At 38.6% G+C, this 19,173-nt stretch overlaps 1 protein-coding gene across 5 annotated transcripts in view; it reads right to left on the bottom strand.

Annotated features, from left to right (window-relative positions):
• Positions 1-14,047: 14,047 nt before the first annotated feature.
• st3gal3b (ST3 beta-galactoside alpha-2,3-sialyltransferase 3b) overlaps positions 14,048-19,173 on the bottom strand; it is a 61,937-nt gene continuing 56,811 nt past the window's right edge. For 3 of the 5 annotated variants that reach the window (XM_081374467.1, XM_081374465.1, XM_081374466.1), the window contains one exon: positions 14,048-15,964. In XM_081374467.1, the coding sequence (XP_081230593.1) occupies positions 15,875-15,964 (90 nt within the window). In that variant the 3' untranslated portion in view covers positions 14,048-15,874. The remainder of the gene's footprint in view (positions 15,965-19,173) is intronic. The other 2 variants (XM_081374463.1, XM_081374464.1) reach the window with 1 other exon arrangement.

Below are 19,173 nucleotides of genomic sequence, written 5' to 3'. Positions count from 1 at the left end.
AGGAAGCCAGAACAGTTAGCCTTGAGATAAAAGCTTCATCGCTGAATTCACGTATCATATACAAACCTATCCTATGCACTCAGTCAACTTCCTAAGCCATCGACCTGTGTAAAGGACCACCTAAACCTTGCTCTAGCAGACTCTTGGTTTCTAAATGAATCCACAGGTAATTATTTCAACCAAGGCAGCGCTCGGGCAGAGGCCAGCCCATCCTCATAGGCCTTTATACTGTAGCTCACGTCTCATTTGTTCAAATTAAGCTCAGGGAGGGGGGAAAACTAGCTATTAGTGTGTCTGGATGAACTAACGACATCCAAAGCGTTTCCATGTCGCCCAGTTGAGCCCCAGACAGGCTTCGAGTAATGACCTGGCCCGCTCTTTCAAAGGCACCGACGCCACCATGATTAATGCATCTGACCTGGCAATTTCAGAAGAATACAGCTTATTGTATTAAAGACTGCTTCCAGCCACAAACATGGGTGTACAATAAGTCCACTTAACATTCTTCGCTATCAAAAGTTTTTGTAAGAGATGTTCAGATAAAGAGAAAAAGGTAATATCCCTCATCAGTGTCATGAATGAAGTCTTGAGCGTACATGCATTTCATCTGGCAAAAACACCAACAATTAAGCGAAAACCAAGGGTCAGACCTGGTGAAAGTTTTGTGTGCATTTATAAATTTGGTTTTATTGTATGAGCAATCGTCTGAGTGACTGAGTCTGAGGGTCAAGATATAAACAATCACAAAATCTGATTTTCGTCGTGCCACAATCAAGGCAAATGAACGAGCTCTGTCAAAAAACTATTTGCGTGTATAAAAAGACTGTGTGTTATAAATCTGCAGAGTATGAGGAATGCAACAATGGAGCTATGCATCAACATGAATAGCTTTTGCTAATCATTTTTGGTAACCACAAGAGGGAGGACGTTCAATCTGTTTTACAAGGGGGAGACTGTGTGGAATATCCAGATTGTGTAAGATAAGCATAATCATACCAATGGCAAAAAAAATTTTGTCCACACAATGAAAGCTGTTTTGGACCCCAAAGTACTTCATAATATCTTCTTTTGAAATCATGTTCACCTAAGGAGGTAACTAGAAACAGTAAATCACTCGAGCACAGGACTGACACACCATCAGTAAGTCATTATTTATCACTTTATTATAGATTTTTAGTGTGTGTTGTTTAATAAGTCTTAGTAGTTGACATTTAGCTAACTATCCTGGGGTTCCAAAATGACAATGTGGCTCGCTTGTGATGAACTTCAGCATATTGCGCCTTCCTGAACACTTCCTGAAATTCCTTTTCAAAAGCCAATCCCCCTTAAAAGCCATTGAATCATTTGCACACTGGTTGGCACCATGATGAATTTTCTAGAAACTGACACAGAGGCCCATTCAGATGGAACACAGACAGTTGCACTGACCCTTAGAGAGAATGAGCTCAGGTCAGCTAAGGCCAAGGGACGTGGACCCTGCGGTAGAGTTGCAGGACACTGTGAGATATCTCAACCTTCTCCTCAAAAGCACTATAATCTCTTCTTCACACACATGCCTGAACATTTCTGTCACATTCTGAACCCAGCTTATTCATTGTATATTCCAGTTATCTTCTTGATAGGTCTTGCTGCGCTAGAAGCCAGTAGCAATGTCCAGTGTGTGAATGTGTCATCATTTAAACCTTCCTACCATGCTGCTGAGGTTCGGGAATGTGCACATGAAAACACAAGGAGGGAGGTGCCACATTTACGCCGGGGGTTTGAGAGATCATTATATGACATGAAGAAGTAAAACCTTCAGAGGTGAGAGCCAGGTCAACTAACACATGAGTGACCGAAGAATTGGAGGAAAAAAAAAAAAAAACCCTCATCCGTGATAATAAATAAAAGTGTGCTGCTTTTTTTGCCTTGCCATGTGATTGGTTCTCGGTCGTGGTTTCGGAGGACCTCAGCGCTGCACATTTTGGATGTGTCCTTTTTTGAAAACACCTGGTTATATCACCTGCTTAGCTGACCTGAATTGGGTGTGTCAGATTAGGAAGACATCCAATATGTTCAGTGTCGGGGTCCTCAAAGAAAAACGAATGAAAACCACTGCTCTATAGTGAGACAAAGTAAAATACAAAGCATGTAAGCTATGCAAAAACACACATGGACATGTCATTGAGGTAGGTGCGGTGCTAGTCCAGGGCTGATCTGAAAGCAAAGATTCCAGGATGACAGCCCTGAAAATGGAAATCAGTGCACAAAAAAATTAAATCCAAGCCTTCAGTGGAATCTGATATTTGAAATAATTTGAATAAATCGAGTTCTGCTCACGTGGAACTCTTTTATGCTTCTCTGAAATGTACACTATAAAATATTATGTGATCAATAAGTTATGACAACATATATTTTTACATTGCTTTAACTCATCAAAATAAGTTTTTTTTATAAGTTATACAAGATTCAACACATTTTTAAAGTCAGTTTAATGGAATTTAAGTTGAAATGACTTAAACATCCAAGTTGACTGTATTCGAAAATTTAAGCACTTTTAACTTTTTTTTTACAGTGTATGTTAATCATAAAATAACATACATTTATTTACAATAGGTAATAGTAAGTAGGCTATAAGAAGTCAATCAAACAGCAACAAGAAAACAGATTACTTTAAAAAAAAGTGTGTTTAATGTTAATTAATGTCAACGTTTAACCACAAGAAAAATGCCCTTTTGATCAACTAAAACAGCTTTAAAGTGGAGACGACTTTCACGTTAACCAGAACGATATCTTTCACTATTTACGCTGTTGAAAACATCCCTTTCGCCTCCAATAAAACAATTTTGACAGTTTCCCTCTATCCATGGCAGCTCAATATCTACTGCTAATCACTCTAAATAAATAAAAAACGAGCAACCAAACCATGTTTGTTTTCAAGAATAAGTTCAGCAGGCTGTGAGAACAGAATGACAGGTAGCTTACAATGCCTCTCAGACCACACCTGATGACACCCGGCTAGTAGAAGTTTCAATTACACACCAGCCGTCTAATGTTTATTGCCTGAGGGGACATATTACAGAGGTCTGATCCAAATCCTTTGACAATCTATAACTCAATCAATTCAAAGGCAGCCGATATGTCAAGAAGTTGAAGTTTTGCGTGTTACCGTGCGTATGGAGTGCTTGAGCGCGAGCGTGCCAAATCCTTACAGCCTCGCGCTTCTCGTAGGCAGCTTGTCTTCGCGAGTAAAATCCACACGCGCCTCTGTAAAGCAACTGACTTTCTCACGGGTATGTCCTCTTCTAAAAACGAGAGAGCAAACTCTTCAAAGGAGAGGAGGACGGAGAGGCGCCTCCCTCCGTGGCCAAGCCTCTCTCTCTCTTCATCTTGTGAGATGATCCTGAGAGGAATGAAAATCAAAGCCAATTTTCCATGAACGGCTTAGCAGCTACAGTAATGATTTAAATACTATTAGTAAAAATAACAGCTAATATTTCGTCGTCATTTATATAGGCTATATATTTTTTAGTATTTGAGCAGAAATTGGTTTCGTTAAGCCATGGGCTTATTTCTATCGATTCACATAGGATAGTTTAATCTGTATTAAAACATAATTTCCCATTTTCTCACATAAAGAAAAGGGTGATAGTTTTAATATGAAATACTCTCCAAAAATCAAACTCCAACTTAACAAAAGTTCGAAACATGATTAACAACAGTGACCGATCTAAGAATTATAATATGCTAATGGTAATAAAAGTCTCTCGAAACGCTGCTGTGATTTGAATCAATAGGCTTAATGTGATTTTAATCACTGTTGTTGTGATTCATGATCCTGTATACTCAGCCTGTGAAAGTGAATGTGAGAGAACGTCCACCCTGCTTTCATTAACCTTCTCAGTCCTGAGATGTGAAATTTTACAAACAATGCGTATTTATGAAAAGAAAATGTTAATGTTAATCACTCTATTACTGGACATTTAGAAATAAAATCATGCACGGCACACTTTGTCTACAGCATGCTTAAAGGGATGATGACATATTAAAACAAATTACGAATTCAAAAACAAACAGTTCATGTGTATTCTTAGCAATGTAGGCTATTTAATGTGTAATTTATCTAATTATTTCCTGGAGCAGTTTACACATTGTTACTGTTAGTAGTTTGTAAATATGAAATGTGTGCATGCTATATGGAATATTGTTCTGTAAAATGCAACCTAAACGTCCGCGCATCAAAAATAACTTATTTCCCCCACTTTTCATAACAAAAATGTTTTAACATGGAAATTATGACAAATTTGTCCGGTGAAACATGTTTTTAAAAAATAACACGCATTTCACCCGGTGTGCGAGGATCGCTTGGACGCTTGTCTTGCTCATGGTGCCACAATATCTTTCTTCTTCTTTTTTTAATACTATTTTTAGCCACTCATAGCTACTATGTTGAATGCAACACAGAAGATTATCATAAATTAATCGATTCATCAATAATAATAATAACCAAAATAAATCGCTAAACTAATTTAAAACGTTTCTTCATCTCGTGTGAGATTAGCTACAGCATAAGAATTCATAACCCGTATTACGCGCAGGTAGCTTGGCTATTTTAATTAATACCGAGCACAAGTTGATTGTATGATGCACAAACGTACATAAAATAAAATTAATCATGATTAAGGACGACATAGATCCGATAAATTACTTACAGGGACGCCCAGAAAGGGAAATTCTGTCATCATTTACTCACCCTCATGTTTCGTTAGGCTACTTTCTTTCTTCTGTGGACTGTGGATCACAAAAGGAGATGTTAGGTAGAATGGCCATTCACCTTCACCATCAAAAAATTAAACATAAGTGAATGGTGACTGAGACTGTCAGTCCCTCACATAATGCCTAATATCAAGGGTGAGTAAATGTTGACAGAATGCTAATTTTTGGCTCAGGGTCAGTACAGACTACACAGTTTCATTCCTCAGTTTCGGGTCGAGTTCCTGTATAAACTCTAAATTTAAATGTTGAATTTAAATGTCAGATATCAAGTATAATGATTTTCATCATCTTTCATGCAGTCACACTCAAGCTTATACTTATTTAAACAGACCATGCACTGCTGCTTTTGACAGTTGATATGTCTGCATATAGATGGCAGAGATGAAAAACTCTTTGGCCCTTGCTCTGCGAAACCTGCCCTCTGCTCCCCAAATGTCCATCAATGAAGTTCCCTCCGCCCACAGACAAGCGCTAACTTTGGCACTCCTTCCACTACAAACACCAAGCTCAAAGCACAAAGACTGGCCAAACAGGGCCTTTCTCGCTTTAGGCTTTCACAAAACATTAAAACAAATTCTGGGAGGCTCTCCTGAGCTCTATTTATAGACCAAACCAACAATACACACAACTGAGTAAGGAATGGAGGAGTGAATCACAACTGGTCTGACATATGATCCATTAACAGTGTAAAGTTCAAGTTCAAAAAGATTGATTGGGAAATCTCTCATTGCAACTAGGGTTTCCCCTCAGGTAACCCTGCTTGAATCACAATGGATGGCATTTAAACAGATAACATTGCTGATTATGTAGCCGTCATGATTTTCCGAAGTTCCTTTTCATGAGCACCACAGCATGTCCCACACAGGGTTTCACCAGGTGCACTGTAGGTATTTTCCAAGCTAGAACGTTCAGTTTGTCAAATGTCCTGAGGCGGTGCTCAACTGCTGTTTCATTTGTGCTCTTTATACAAATGTTTATTACTTACAATGTTTTTAAGAGCTGATTACTGGCTATTAAACAGCTGGAGGACACCAAATGACAATATCTTGATGAAAGAAAACATAAAATACATCTACAGATGCCTTCAGTGCATCAAAATGAACAACTTGGCATGAAAACTAATTCACTAAAGTAATAGATAAAAATTCATAAGAGCCCATGAGCGCACACCTTCTTTGACATAATATGTGACTGTCTGCTTGAGTGATGAATGTGAACGTGCACTATTGTGTAGGGCTGAAGAACACGTCCTGTGTGTACTCACGGCTAAGCCCATGAGCACACGAACAACAGATACAGGCACCCAGTAAACAAACCGCTCAAATACCATCAAGGGTGACTGAGCTATGACAAACACAACTAACACTTGTCATGCATCCCCTCCCAACAGCATCCATGCTCTCGGCATGTAAGCCATGCAGTCTGTTTACCCTCACAGCTCCAGTTTTTAGTTCCAGGTTCAGAATGATCATTACACCAGCATATTGGAAGGTTGTCCTACTGACAATCCTCAAAAATACTTGCAAACTATTATAAAAAAATAAAATAAAAGATCAAGACATCAGGTCTGTTTCATGTGAAAGCCTGTATGAGTAAAAAAAATAATTTATATATTTTAAATCACTCTTTGTTATAACAGTCACAACAGTCAGACAAATTGTGAGATACAGTTACATAATTAGTTATAAAGTCGCAACTGCAAGATTTAAAGTCACATTAATAATTAAAGTATCAAATGTTAGATGTAGTGTCACATCATTAGCTGTAAAATCGCAATTTTGAGATTTAAATTGATATTAACAAAGTCTCAAATGCCAGATGTAGTCACATTATTAGTATTAAAGTTGCAATTCCGGGGTGGTGGTGCTAGTGAGCACCGTATGGAGTAGACATGTTTTGCTGAGCTCCTCTCCATATAAAGTTGCAATTACAGGATTTAAAGTCACATTATTAGTAAAAAAAAGAAAAAAGAAAAAAAGGCGCAATTGTGACATTTAAAGTCACATTGTTAATTAAAGTCTCAAATGTGAGATGTAGTGTCACATTATTAGTTATAAAGTAGCAATTACAAGATATTAAGTCACATTATTAGTTAAATTCTCAAATGCGAGATGTAGAGTCACATTATTAGTTATAAAGTTGCAATTACAATATTTAAAGTCACATTATTAAAGTCTAGAATGCGAGATGTAACGTCACAATTGTGACATTTAAAGTCAACATAACGATAATGCAACACAAGAGAAAGGCAATGTAACAATGTGTCCACAAACAATACCAAGAAAATAAGGAAATAAAACAGAGGGCATTATATACATGAGAAACTAATGAACTAATGAGGGACAGGTGTGAGAAATCAATCAAACAATGAATTACCATGACAACCAAGGACAGGCAGGAACATCGGAACAAAGGAAAGAGGAAAAAAAAAGAGAAATTAACTGAAAGAACTGGTGGACTGGTGACAGAAGAGACCACCAGGGCAGAGCAGATGGAACAGGAGACATACAGGTCAGAGTAGACAGATCAGGACATTACCAGGGAGTAGACAGAACTAGAGACCCCAAAAGCCAGACAGGATTATGGTGACCCACAGCGGTACAGATGGAGGAAGAAGCCATTGTAGAGTCCTGAACTCGACCGACCGAAGTGATGGCGTGATCGGCAAAGATCTAAGTGGAGTCCACTGGATCGCGAGACCAGGCACCAAAGACGGACTAGGAGACCAAGGCGGAGCCACAGTGATGAGTGGCCAAGGTGGAGCCAGGGTGCTGGAGGACTGAGGCGAAGCTGGTGTGAGTGAGGACTGAGACAGATCCGGAGGGAAGAAGGAGGACCCTGATTGAGCCGGAGTTGTGGAGGAATGAGGCACAGGACCGGAGGTCTGTGGAGAAGGTACAGAGACAACTTACAAAGGTGGAGCAGGAGGGAAGAGGGATCCCAGTGGAGCCAGAAGTACGATGGTCCTAGGTGGAGCCGAGGGAGCAAGGAGCCAAGATGACTGGTCGACAGGCAGAGGTGGAACTGTGGGTCTGGAGGTCTGAGGCGGAGCCAGGGGATCCATACACCACGGCAGAGCTGAAGACCTTTGTCCAGAAGAACTGTGCGGCTGACTTGGAGGAGGAGGGAATCGGAGGCTGATGCAGGACCATCAGCAAAGATGGAGATTTGGCACTGTGCAAAACCATCAGCAACGATGAAGACTTGGAGCTGGGCAGGACTAACGTTGACAAAGAAGACTTGCAGCTAGGCAGGACCAACGCTGATGAAGAAGACTTGGGGCTGGGCGGTGCCAGCGGCAAAGAAGAAGACTTGGAGCTGGGCAGTACCACTGGCGATGAAGAAAAAAATGCGAGACTGGGCTGGACCACTAGAGGATGAAGAGGTTAATGGGTGGGGGACAAGGGTGGGAAGTGGCTCTGCCGAATCCCAGTCTATCAGGCCACTCTACATCATCCAGCTCTACTAAAACTCCCATGGGCACAGATTTATAAACCGGCTCATACATCTGGTCAGACTAGACATCAGGCTTTGTTTCTGGGAAGAACAAGGCTTCAGGCTCTGGCTCCATTGTGGGCATTGGCTCAGGCACAGCATCCATGGTGAGCATTTGCTGGGTCTCTTGATCAGCGGTGGGCTTAGGCTCTTTATCCGCAGTGGGCGTGGTTACTGGATCAGAGGTGCTCATGATGAACAAAATCAACAAGTGGTTTGTGCATTCCAGACATCGCAGATTAGCTTCTCTCTACGTTCCTCTACTCAGGTAAGTCGAGCAGGGTATAACAGTTCGCTCCTACCCAGTATAACGTTTTTAGTGTCTCATTGTCATAAGGAGAGCACTGGGCAAGCTGGCAAAACGAGCGGTATAATCCAAAATAGGTAATACTTCACGGGCAAGGGCAATAAATTCTGCTGCAATATACATATTTTTTAACGGTCTGGTGTTCTGTCACAGAAGGATGGTGAGGATGAAGATGAGACGTGAAGGATCTTAAAATGCATTGTGAATTGTATTAAACAAAAACAAAAGAGTCCAACATAACGATAATCCAACACAAGAGAAAGGCAATGTAACAGTAACAGAACACAAACAAAACCAGACAACGAGGAACTAAAACAGAGGACATTATATACACATGAACTAATGAGGGAAAGGTGTGAGAAATCAATCAAACAATGAATAACCATGACAACCAAGGACAAGCGGGTACAAAGGAAACAAACAAAGTCCTTGAAAATGAAACCAAAACACTGACAAAAAGTGACAAAGTCACATTATTAGTTATAAATTCTCATTTGTGAGATATCACTCCTAAAGGTTCTTTATTGGCATAAATGGTTCCATGAAGAACCTTTAACATCCATCGAACCTCTCCATTTCACAAAAGGTTCTTTAGAGTGGAACATTTTTATTTATTATGTACTTCACAATAATAATAAAAAAATTGTTATTTTAAGAACTGTTCATGAAAGGTTCTTAGGGGAAGGAAAATTGTTCTTCTATGGCATCGCTACAACCCCCCCCCTCCCCTATTTTAAAGAGTGTATTAAGTCACTTAATACTGATGTATTGTAAAACTTTTTTAGATTTTAAATAAAAAAATTGACCTTTTTTTTTTTGAAACACAGTTTTAACTAAAATACTTACAAAAACATGTAGATTGCTAAATGTACTAAGTTTCAATGAAGGAGAACTCTACCAACTTGTTTTGTATGTCTTCTACAGTTACTGTCAGGATGGACTGCTTCTTCCCTGCCATTGTTTATGTACATTTGTGTTAAACCCTCAAAGCATTGCAAGAACATGCTGTACCCAATTGGAGTTTGTAAATGTCATAAAGAGAGTAAGGGAAAAACATAGTTTGCAGCCACATCTAACAGAACAAGCTAACACAAAGCAAAACAAATGGAGTAGCACAGCAGTGTCGCACACATGGGCCTTTCTTCATTTAACATTTAATAAAACCCATCTATTTTCTTAACCACACATGATTATTATAATTATGTTGTAAAAACAAGATAATTTTTCCTTCAAAAATTCACATAAAAAATGGGAGAAAACGTAAGCTCAGCTAATCCGCCAGTTAACAAAATGCTTATTATCACGTGCACACCTGGGTATCTTTAAGTTATTAAACCCTCCTTCGACATGAACCATCAGGCTTATGCCAAAATATCCCAAAAGTTATTTAGCCAATTCTCAAGAGCAGGCTACGAGGAACGTGGTTCCATATGTGTAGATCAGTTAAAAGTCTTTCACAAGCGGCACGCTCGCTCAGATAAACTCATAACCTTCTCATTTTGTGACTCCACTACTAAGATAGACAGACTGAGAATTTAACAGACACCATGATTTAACAATTTTCAATAAAAACAAGCCAATAAGATGAGAGGATTGTTAGAAGAAAAGGTTCTATATAGAACCTTATAGGCTTCTGTCAGGCGCTTCATATAGATAACCTTTAAGGGGTTCCCATCATGGGATCATTTTATGATTTCATTTTAATCATTTTTTTAATTTCATGATTTAAACAGCTTATAAACATACTTTATCACTACAAAAAAGTTGAAATAACATGTTAAACTTGAAAGTATTATGCAATCATTTAAGACATTAAATTTGAGTCAAGAATCTTGTTCTTTTGCACAATTTATTTCTAAGAGGGGCAGCAGCATATGGTAAATGTTTGGTGTCGAACAACTCTACGATGTAAAAAAAGACTTTTTGAAGTTGTAAATAAAGCAAAGATTATTAGAGTATATGTTTTACAAGAAAACAATATTTCAGGATTTGTATTTTAATATTTCACGGTCACGGTCAATTTTTTTTTTTCCCAGTGTAGCTGACTAGCTTTGTCTATCAGGCGTAAGGAACTTTCTTTTGGAAGGTCTGGGCCTCAACCACCAAATGAAAGTGAATAAATGTGGTGGGGTTTAGCAAGAGGTCACCATAACTCCATCTAGCATTTACTTGACTCTGAACACGTTCAGGTTGAGAGCTTCCAGACTGACATGCAATATGCACCAATCTCATGTGTCACGTCAAGCGAACAAACCACAGGTCAATGTAATCGCCCAACAGTGGGCTGTTCTGTGGTTGATGGACAATTTATGGGCAGTTTCTCGCACCTTTCTGAATTTATGAGGTATCAGCCAAAGCATTATGGGTTGGATTGCTTATCTAGGAGGAAACGCAGCTGAATTTACGTCTATCAGTGTAAAAGCACCAAATGATGGGAGTGAGTTCTCGGCTCCATTAGTAATGTGTGAGAGCTTGTATTGTTTTCAAGATTTTTTGGGTGCAAAGGGACTGTTAAGTCATCTTAAAGGGAACTGCCAAAACACAGAGTGGAGTTTTTGTGCCAAAACATTGAAGGTTATATTACTGGCCTGTATTTACAGTGAAACATACATTACCGCAGTCACTTTAAAGGGCCTGAGTGTCACCCTATCAGAATACAGTTATAACATCTAGCAGCTGTACAAGCCCAGCTGAGAGCACGTCCCACTGTTGGAGGTGTTCTTCTAGAGCCACACATATGAAATGAGATCCTAGTCAATGTTACACTTGAGCATTAAAAGAAATAGAGAAAAGGAGAGAATCAAATAAAGCAATGTTATCCCCCACTTTGCTTTTGCACAGTCTCTCTCTGCTAGGGTGAGGGAAGGTCCTTGCTTTTCTTCCCGATTGACACTTATGTTCCTGATGGATCTAAGTTGTAAATGAAACTGTATTTGCTTTAAAAACCCATCAAAGAACCTATTTGCATAAAATAACAAATGCAAATAATAATATGTAAAAGAAGAGCCAGGAGAAATAACTTCAATAAACAAAAAAAACTTTAATGTAATAGACATTATCAACATTTGGTTTGTTAAAGAGGCCATTTGATGCTTTTTAAAGTTTTCCTTTTCCTTCAGTGTGTAATGCATCAGTTTGTGCATGTATAAGATCTGCAAAGTTACAAAGCTCACAGTCTCCCACAAAAAGGATTTCTAAACAGAGAACACTGATCCAGACCTGCCTTAAGACGGGTGCACACTCTCCGATTTATAATAGTCTTTTACGATTGTTTCTTGTCAGACTGTACGAACTTGATCATCGCTGTAAGCCATGTCACACTGTAAGATCTCAGTTGTCATAAATGGCAGTCAAGACGCGTTAAAAACAAGAAAACTCATCCGGAGTTTTACATCATCAATCAATGACACGTTCGGTGACAGTGGGCTGCATTATACGAGGGATTGAAATTTTGAAGAAAAGTCTAATGTTAATTTTGGTCAAAAATCTAGCTGTAATCCATTTTTTTTTTTTTTTTTTAAGCTTAAAAAAATTTCATGGTGGGATGGAAGGAATGAATCTTTAATGACTTAGCCTGACACAAACGGCTGTTATAAACCACTTTTTTTTTTATTGTTCTCAGGTCTCTTACATGACACCGATGGTGAAATTGAACAAGGATTCTCTTCACCAGCTTCTTATTTTTGTTTTCAGTCCTAAGCTTTAGACAGGTTAGGTTAGACAGCTCTCTGTATGTCCTGGCTGACCGGTGATTTGGCAGTGGTTTTGACAGCAGATCATTCTAAGTGCAGTTACTGCAGGATGCTCCGCTGAGGCCTGGACATCTACTTCCCTCCATGGAAAATCCCAATTCATCATCATAGGAAGGTCTAATACAGTGATTAATCACTTCTGGATCACAGAAGTGATCAATCAGACTCTATTCACTGAACCTGATTGTGCTGATTCCATTACATATCAATATAATCACCATATTTTTTCCTCACAGTATTATTTCTTTGCACATTTATATGTCTTAGAGTTCATTAATAAAAACCAAATACGCGGAAAGTTAAAGTTCTGTGTTTTTCCAGAACAGACAGGGCTATTTCTATGAGGTACAATCAGTTTATGACCAGCAGATTCACTCATGGTCAGATTATGAATCTGTGACATGCATATCATATAGGGATGTCGTTGTCAACATCCCTCCATGTTAAATGCATTTGATAGTTTAGTGTGTAATGTAAAAACAAACATGCTTATATGGTGACAAATGTTTCCATTAGTTATCATATTATTTTAAAGGCATTAATAAAAGACTGCTCAAGGCTGCATTTGATCAAAAATACAGTACAAAAGTAATATTGTAAATTATTATTTCAAAGTAAAATAACTGTTGCTTTCTATTTTCTATTCTGTGATTTAAAGCTGAATTTTGAGCATCATTACTCCAATCTTCAGTGTCACAGGATCCTTCAGAAATCATTCTAATATGCTGATTTGGTGCTCAAGAAATTCTTATTTTTTATTTTTCTTATTATCAATGCTAAAAACAGTTGTTCACTTGCGCAAGTTTGAAAATATCAACCTTTCCCTGATAATGAGCCACGTACCTTCAATTTGTGATTCAAATATAATCTGCATTTGTGCAGTGTCTTTGAAAAGAGTAGAGAAAGAGAAAGATGAGACACAAAGGGCCAAAATTCAATTTAGGGCTAAAACTGCCCAACACATTAATTTTATTACAACTTGAAGATATATTTATATTATATATATATATATATATAAAAGAAACAATAACACTTTAGTATTTCCTTCTAACTCCAAATGATCATCATTATAACGCTGATTGGTGGCAGACTGCACAGTGTAAATGCACCAATCTACAATGGCAAAGAACTCTTTAAAATGTCTTTCAGTCAGGAGGTTGACATGATGACTCCTTCCTGTTATGGGATCTTGATGAATTGAGTACCAGGTGTAGTGAACATCTCTGCTGTGTAGTGTAACATGATGAACTCTGATGGCTAGTGCAATGCTATGTTTCCAGTACTTGCTCTGAAAGCTCACATCTTAAAATATACTGAAACAGTACTCCTTAAAATGGCCCGTACCACCAAAAAAGTACAAAACAAACTCAATCTCTTTTGTATATATCTGTGACCTTTCTAATCTTGAAATGTACTTAAAAAAAGAAAATGGTTCTTCTTGGTGTACTGGTCTGAATTCAGGATGGCAGTGTACCATGACGTCAGGTGATTTTGAGGTCTGTCTGAACTAGGGATGCACCGATCTGGGGTGCGTTTTCCGTACAACGACATAACTCGCTGCTTAACTACCATAGTACGATGCATCGTTGAAGAAATCAACTAGCTAGTCCTGACTGTTTCCCGAAACCGTACTGTCGCAAATTGGTAGTTCAACCACGTTGGTTAATGATGTCACACAGGTGGAGTAATAACTAATTTTAATGAATCTGTTTGAGATTGAATTAATGCTATGTGTTTTGCTATTAATTACGGACATGGCATCTGAGGACTCTCTTATTTTTCTCTTATATTTCCACATTCAATCATAGACTCGTTCTTACGTACTAGCGCACGTTCGCACATGCGCACACAAACTAAAAGACGTAAATGACATTTGTATGTATTCTAAATAAAATATATAGATTGTACTGAATGTCAGCTTGCTTATTTGGCTCAAAAGAATGATGTATTAAGTCCACATGTCATGCAAACATGAAACTATGCTTCTAACCACAGGTTGAGAGCTGTCGTTCCAACCACTCAAATTTGCGATGATGTCTACAAATGTTCGATGGAACTATTGTTTCGGGAAACACCGACTTGTTGAACTATGCTGATAACGACGGAACTTTCGACCATAGTTGGCTAACGATGCTTTTGGGAAACACACCCCTGGATTGTATCTGCAAAGACACAGACATTTTTATACAGATATCCAAATCCGATATTGTGCGCTACCCATGGTTGTTACTGTGTGGACAAAAACTTATTAATGCAAGTTTTCCGGCAATATATTCCAAGTCCTTTAAAGCCATTCAATAGCTTTATGTAAGTAACAGATGGATATTTAAGTCATTAAGTTTAAGTTCATGAAAACAGTCAGATGTCATTACCCATCATCCAACTCTGTCCGAGATGTCCTAATGTTCCCATTTTCATGCATAATCTGTATATAGAGGTCTGTGTTTTTGTTTAAAATGACAACATTTTGCTACTGGGTGTTTGTTAGATTAGAGCACTAACAAATGTTTGAAGTCAGTAAGATTTAATGGTTTTAAAAGAAGTCTCTTATGCTCAACAAATCTGCATTGATTTGATAAAAAATACAGTAAAAACAGTATTGTGAAATACTATTTAAAAGAAACAGCATTTATTTGAAATAGAATTAACAAATGTAGCTTAGTCTTTACTGCCTCTTTTGATCAATATCATGCATCCTTGCTGAATATTTTTTTTCGTACAGACCCCAAACTTTTGAACAGTAGCATAGAATATGTATGTTTCTGTTTTCTATTTAATTATATTGAAGTTGTGTTTTTATGAAGCTAGAGGCCGATATGGAATTCCAATTCAGGTTCTGTAATTAAACTAGAAAAATATGGTATCCGTGCATCCCTAATAGGTACTGAGTCTCCCACCTCAAGTAAACTGTAGTGTGTATTTATAACAGAAGTCATTTAGTAAATGTAGCTTACGAAAAAAAAAAAAAGAAAAAAAAAAAGCCTTCATCTATTCACCAAAATAAATAACTTCGATATTGAGCTCCTTTCCTCAACAAAAGAAGCTGTAACATAATACGCTCACATTCAGGAGATAAAGAGCCTCCTGTGCTCAGAAGAAGGGCTGAATCAAAGACCTGCCTCTGCCCTTCCACACACTGTGGCAGGATACGCAGGAGTGCCCTGGACGGAGAATCACGTGTGAAGGCAGGGGCCATAGCATTGAAATAAACTGTAAAAAAATCTTTGATATTTACACCGTTAATACATTCAGGCAGGAGAGGAGGGGCGTCTCCTCCGTTAGAGGTACATTTGGCACAATCAGTTAATGTTGCGACTCGCTCCTCAAGCACATTGTGTTGGTCCCCTCAAAGTCTCTGTTAGCTTCTATCTGTAGACTTCTGAGATACTGAAGAACCCTTCAACGTTCCGCTCAGAGGAAGCCTGTCGGTAAGAAGGCACGTGTGCATCTTAACTGAGCAATCGTTCCCACCTATGAAATTACGCTCTTCAGTGTTGTCTGGTCCAGGGTTTCCCAGGACTCTGCGCTTTCAAGTCCTCCAAGAAAGGCACCCACCTTGGGAGGTTCAAATCCCATTGGTTAAGTCTGTGATGATGTTGGCCCTCACCAACTTGCGAAGAAACTCCTTTTCCTTTGAGATGTTGTGAGTCCATGACTGTGGGGGAAACAAACAGCAGAGTGTCATTTCTTACTGAATGTGACTCTTGATAGGACAAGTCTGCCCTTTTATTCTCATTATACCAAGCATGTTAGTCTTGGAAGCAAGATTTGAACTATTAGCATTAAATTTGGTGAATACAGCAACTTAAGTTGGTCGCGAAGCATCCATTCAAATACAAAGGGGCATAACACATCATAAACAACCAATCACACTTCACTTCTCTTGTACACGACATTTAAGGCATTATCACTTATGAATATCGTGTCTGTGACTGATTGGATAAATAGCCGATGATGATGACATGAACCTGTTAGCCCCACCCCCTTCTTATTTCAGTAAAATGCGCCATTCCAATTTCATGAGAAAACAAGTGTTTTATTAACTTTTCATTTTAGAATGAATTTGTACAAAATGTTCAGATTTTCATTTAAAAAAAAAATGCAAGCATGAAGGTTGACCCCTAAACCTTACCGTCAAAGGGGCGTAGGTGAAAAACGTAATTTCAAAAATTAGATTGTACAAGTTAACCACCAATTTGCCAAAATGTAAAAAAATGGCATTGATAGTGTATTGAATGTGCTCCTAAAGTGGTATAATTGATTGGATATTATTCTTATATGGCCTGGTAGAAATTGTGACATCATAAAACATTGTTGCCATTTGTTTTATTATTATTATTTATTATTATTATTATTATTATGCAGGAATGTATTTAAAATAGCAGAGACTGTGAATCAGGTGACAAGAGAAAAGCCTAATTTGAAAGAAATTGCAGCTGCTTACATTAGTGAACTGAACTGTTTCAAATGTTTTTACAACACATTCACTATAACAATGTGAACTAAATCCACAAAACAATAACCTGAAATCAATCGGAATTTACCTTGCTGAGGGTGACGCGTAGTTTAAATAAATCTTGAGAAGTTCATGCGGTGGAATAAAGATAAAAAATAAATAAAAATATGGCTTGTATCCTCTTGGGGTATCTTATGTCACTATTATTACTGGCCCCAAAACATTTTATTGTGTCTTTGGCCAATTGCTGTAAATTTGCATTTAAATCCAAACATGTAGATCCTCCATAGACTTGTATTAGAGACTTGTATTAAAGACTGTCACACTTTAGATTAGGATCCAGTTCTCACAATTAACAAACTATTAACTACTGCCTCAAACTACTAGTTACTAAGTAAAGGTGGGGTAAGCAATATTTGAAAAACACTGTTGGAAAGTTGGTCGGACTGACACAACAACAAACGTGTAGCCATTCAACATTAGGGGGCGTATGGCGGTGGAGGAGAGAGAACAAGCAAGAGGGAGATTTGAAGAAAGACTGTAGAAAAAGAGATGGCTGAGAGACATTACAAAAACTGGAAAATTAAGGGTTATGATCAGGAAAGAGCTTTCCAGCGCTGGAGAGAGCTGAGCGGGAAGGCCTGAAAACAGGAGAGGCCGTTGCAACTAACAACAAATTCTTGTTTGCATTTACTCTTGTGTATGCATGTTCATTTTTTGTGCTTCCTTGTCGTTCGTTCATCATCTTCACTTTATTTTTCGTGACGCATTATTTTGTTGCGCTTCTGCTACGATAAATAGACATCCACTCTTGCATAACGGAGGCCAGCTAGTGAGAGTAGTGCAGGCTGATGACTGCTAGAGAATGCAGTGTTTACGGTTTAGCATCCTTGTTAGTGCATCCGCCTCGCATGCCAGCGATCGCAGAGTCGGAGCAGGGCAGTTAGGATTGGAGGGTGAGCTTTGGAGGCGGAGCAATAGAGAGAGGGGTGTGTTTGTTTGTGTTGATTTTAAATATCAACAATGTTCAGCAACGACTTTGAGAAATAAAATACTGCACCTTTAATAGGAATAAGGCATCAATATGTGCTTTATAAATACTAATAACATATCCTAGTAATATGTATGTTAATAAGCAATTAATTAATAGTGAGAATTGGACCCTAAACTACAGTGTTACTGAAAAGACATTTGCCAAGTGTTGATCAGTATTGTTTTTTTTTCTTCACAGATTTGCAGGTTAGCGAAGGTCAGTATCAATCATGATACAAAGTTAGATTAATTCTTAGTTCCACAGCACTTCACATCCACTACTATCTTTTATTACAACAATAACAGAGCTCTGAGTCACAGGAGAGGGACTGAGTGTGGTCTGGGATCAGAGAACTGGAGCTGTATTGACTCCTGTAAAAACCATCCTCTCTGGTTTTCCTTTAATATCCTATTGATATTTAATGTGATTTTCAGATTCAGAATGCCACAGCAGAGGATCCACTGGCCTGGCAATGCTGGATGAAACCAGAGCTTTGGGTTCCTGTGAGAGGCTCTTGGTCCGAACGGTTGCGACCCCACTGCCCCTGACAGGAGGTTCTGGGCCTGCTGGGGCCGTTATATCAAGCCAAAAGCCTCTCGTCAGAGTCTCTGACTGCTCAGCCCTTGTGACGGATCACATTCACAAAAAAACCAGCAGATCCAGGAGTAAAGTTTCACTCTCCGAAAGAGAGAAAAGGGCACAGGCCAAAATGAATGCTGGGTTAAGAGTCTCCTCAGGCCGAAATGCCTTAGGGAGAGAGAATCTGAAACAATCTCTTCCTTATGCCTCAATACTTAAAGAAACAGCTCTCAGCATCTGGGGTCGGTAGGATTTGTTTAAGTTATTGAAATAAGTCTCTTAGGCTACGTTCACACTGTCAGTCCAAATACAAAGATTATTTGTGTATCCGATTAGAATCTGATCTAAAATTATTGACTGTCCACATTTGTGTAACGCAACTGTTCAGATCCATTTCCTATGCCACTTTTTAGTTTTCTGGAAAATTTGCATTGGTTTCTATGGCAATGACGTTGCGTTGGTAGGCGTATACGCCAAAAAACAACAACAAAAAAACAACCACCACCACCACAACATGGAGGAGTTTGCAATTCAGATGTTGTCTTATTTATGACACGACAATGAGTAGCCATCGTGCTGGACTACTCCATCTTATAAGGCAGCGGCAGAACCGTAGGAAGCTGGTATGCGCGGCTTTATTCCATGCTGTCAAAATGCATGTCTCTGTTACATTGGGAATTCTGCTCGTCTGACACTTTGCAACAACACAACCTTGTTTCTGCAGCGACTTTCAGCATATTTTCTTTAAAAACGTCTGACGTTTATGTTTTAAGTGCTGTGAGAAAGTCATTTAAAC

This window comes from Scardinius erythrophthalmus (genome assembly GCF_964197995.2).
Source record: "Scardinius erythrophthalmus genome assembly, chromosome: 9".
Taxonomy (NCBI): domain Eukaryota; kingdom Metazoa; phylum Chordata; class Actinopteri; order Cypriniformes; family Leuciscidae; genus Scardinius; species Scardinius erythrophthalmus.
Note: the sequence above shows the minus strand (reverse complement) of the source record. Positions and strands in the feature narration are given on the sequence as shown.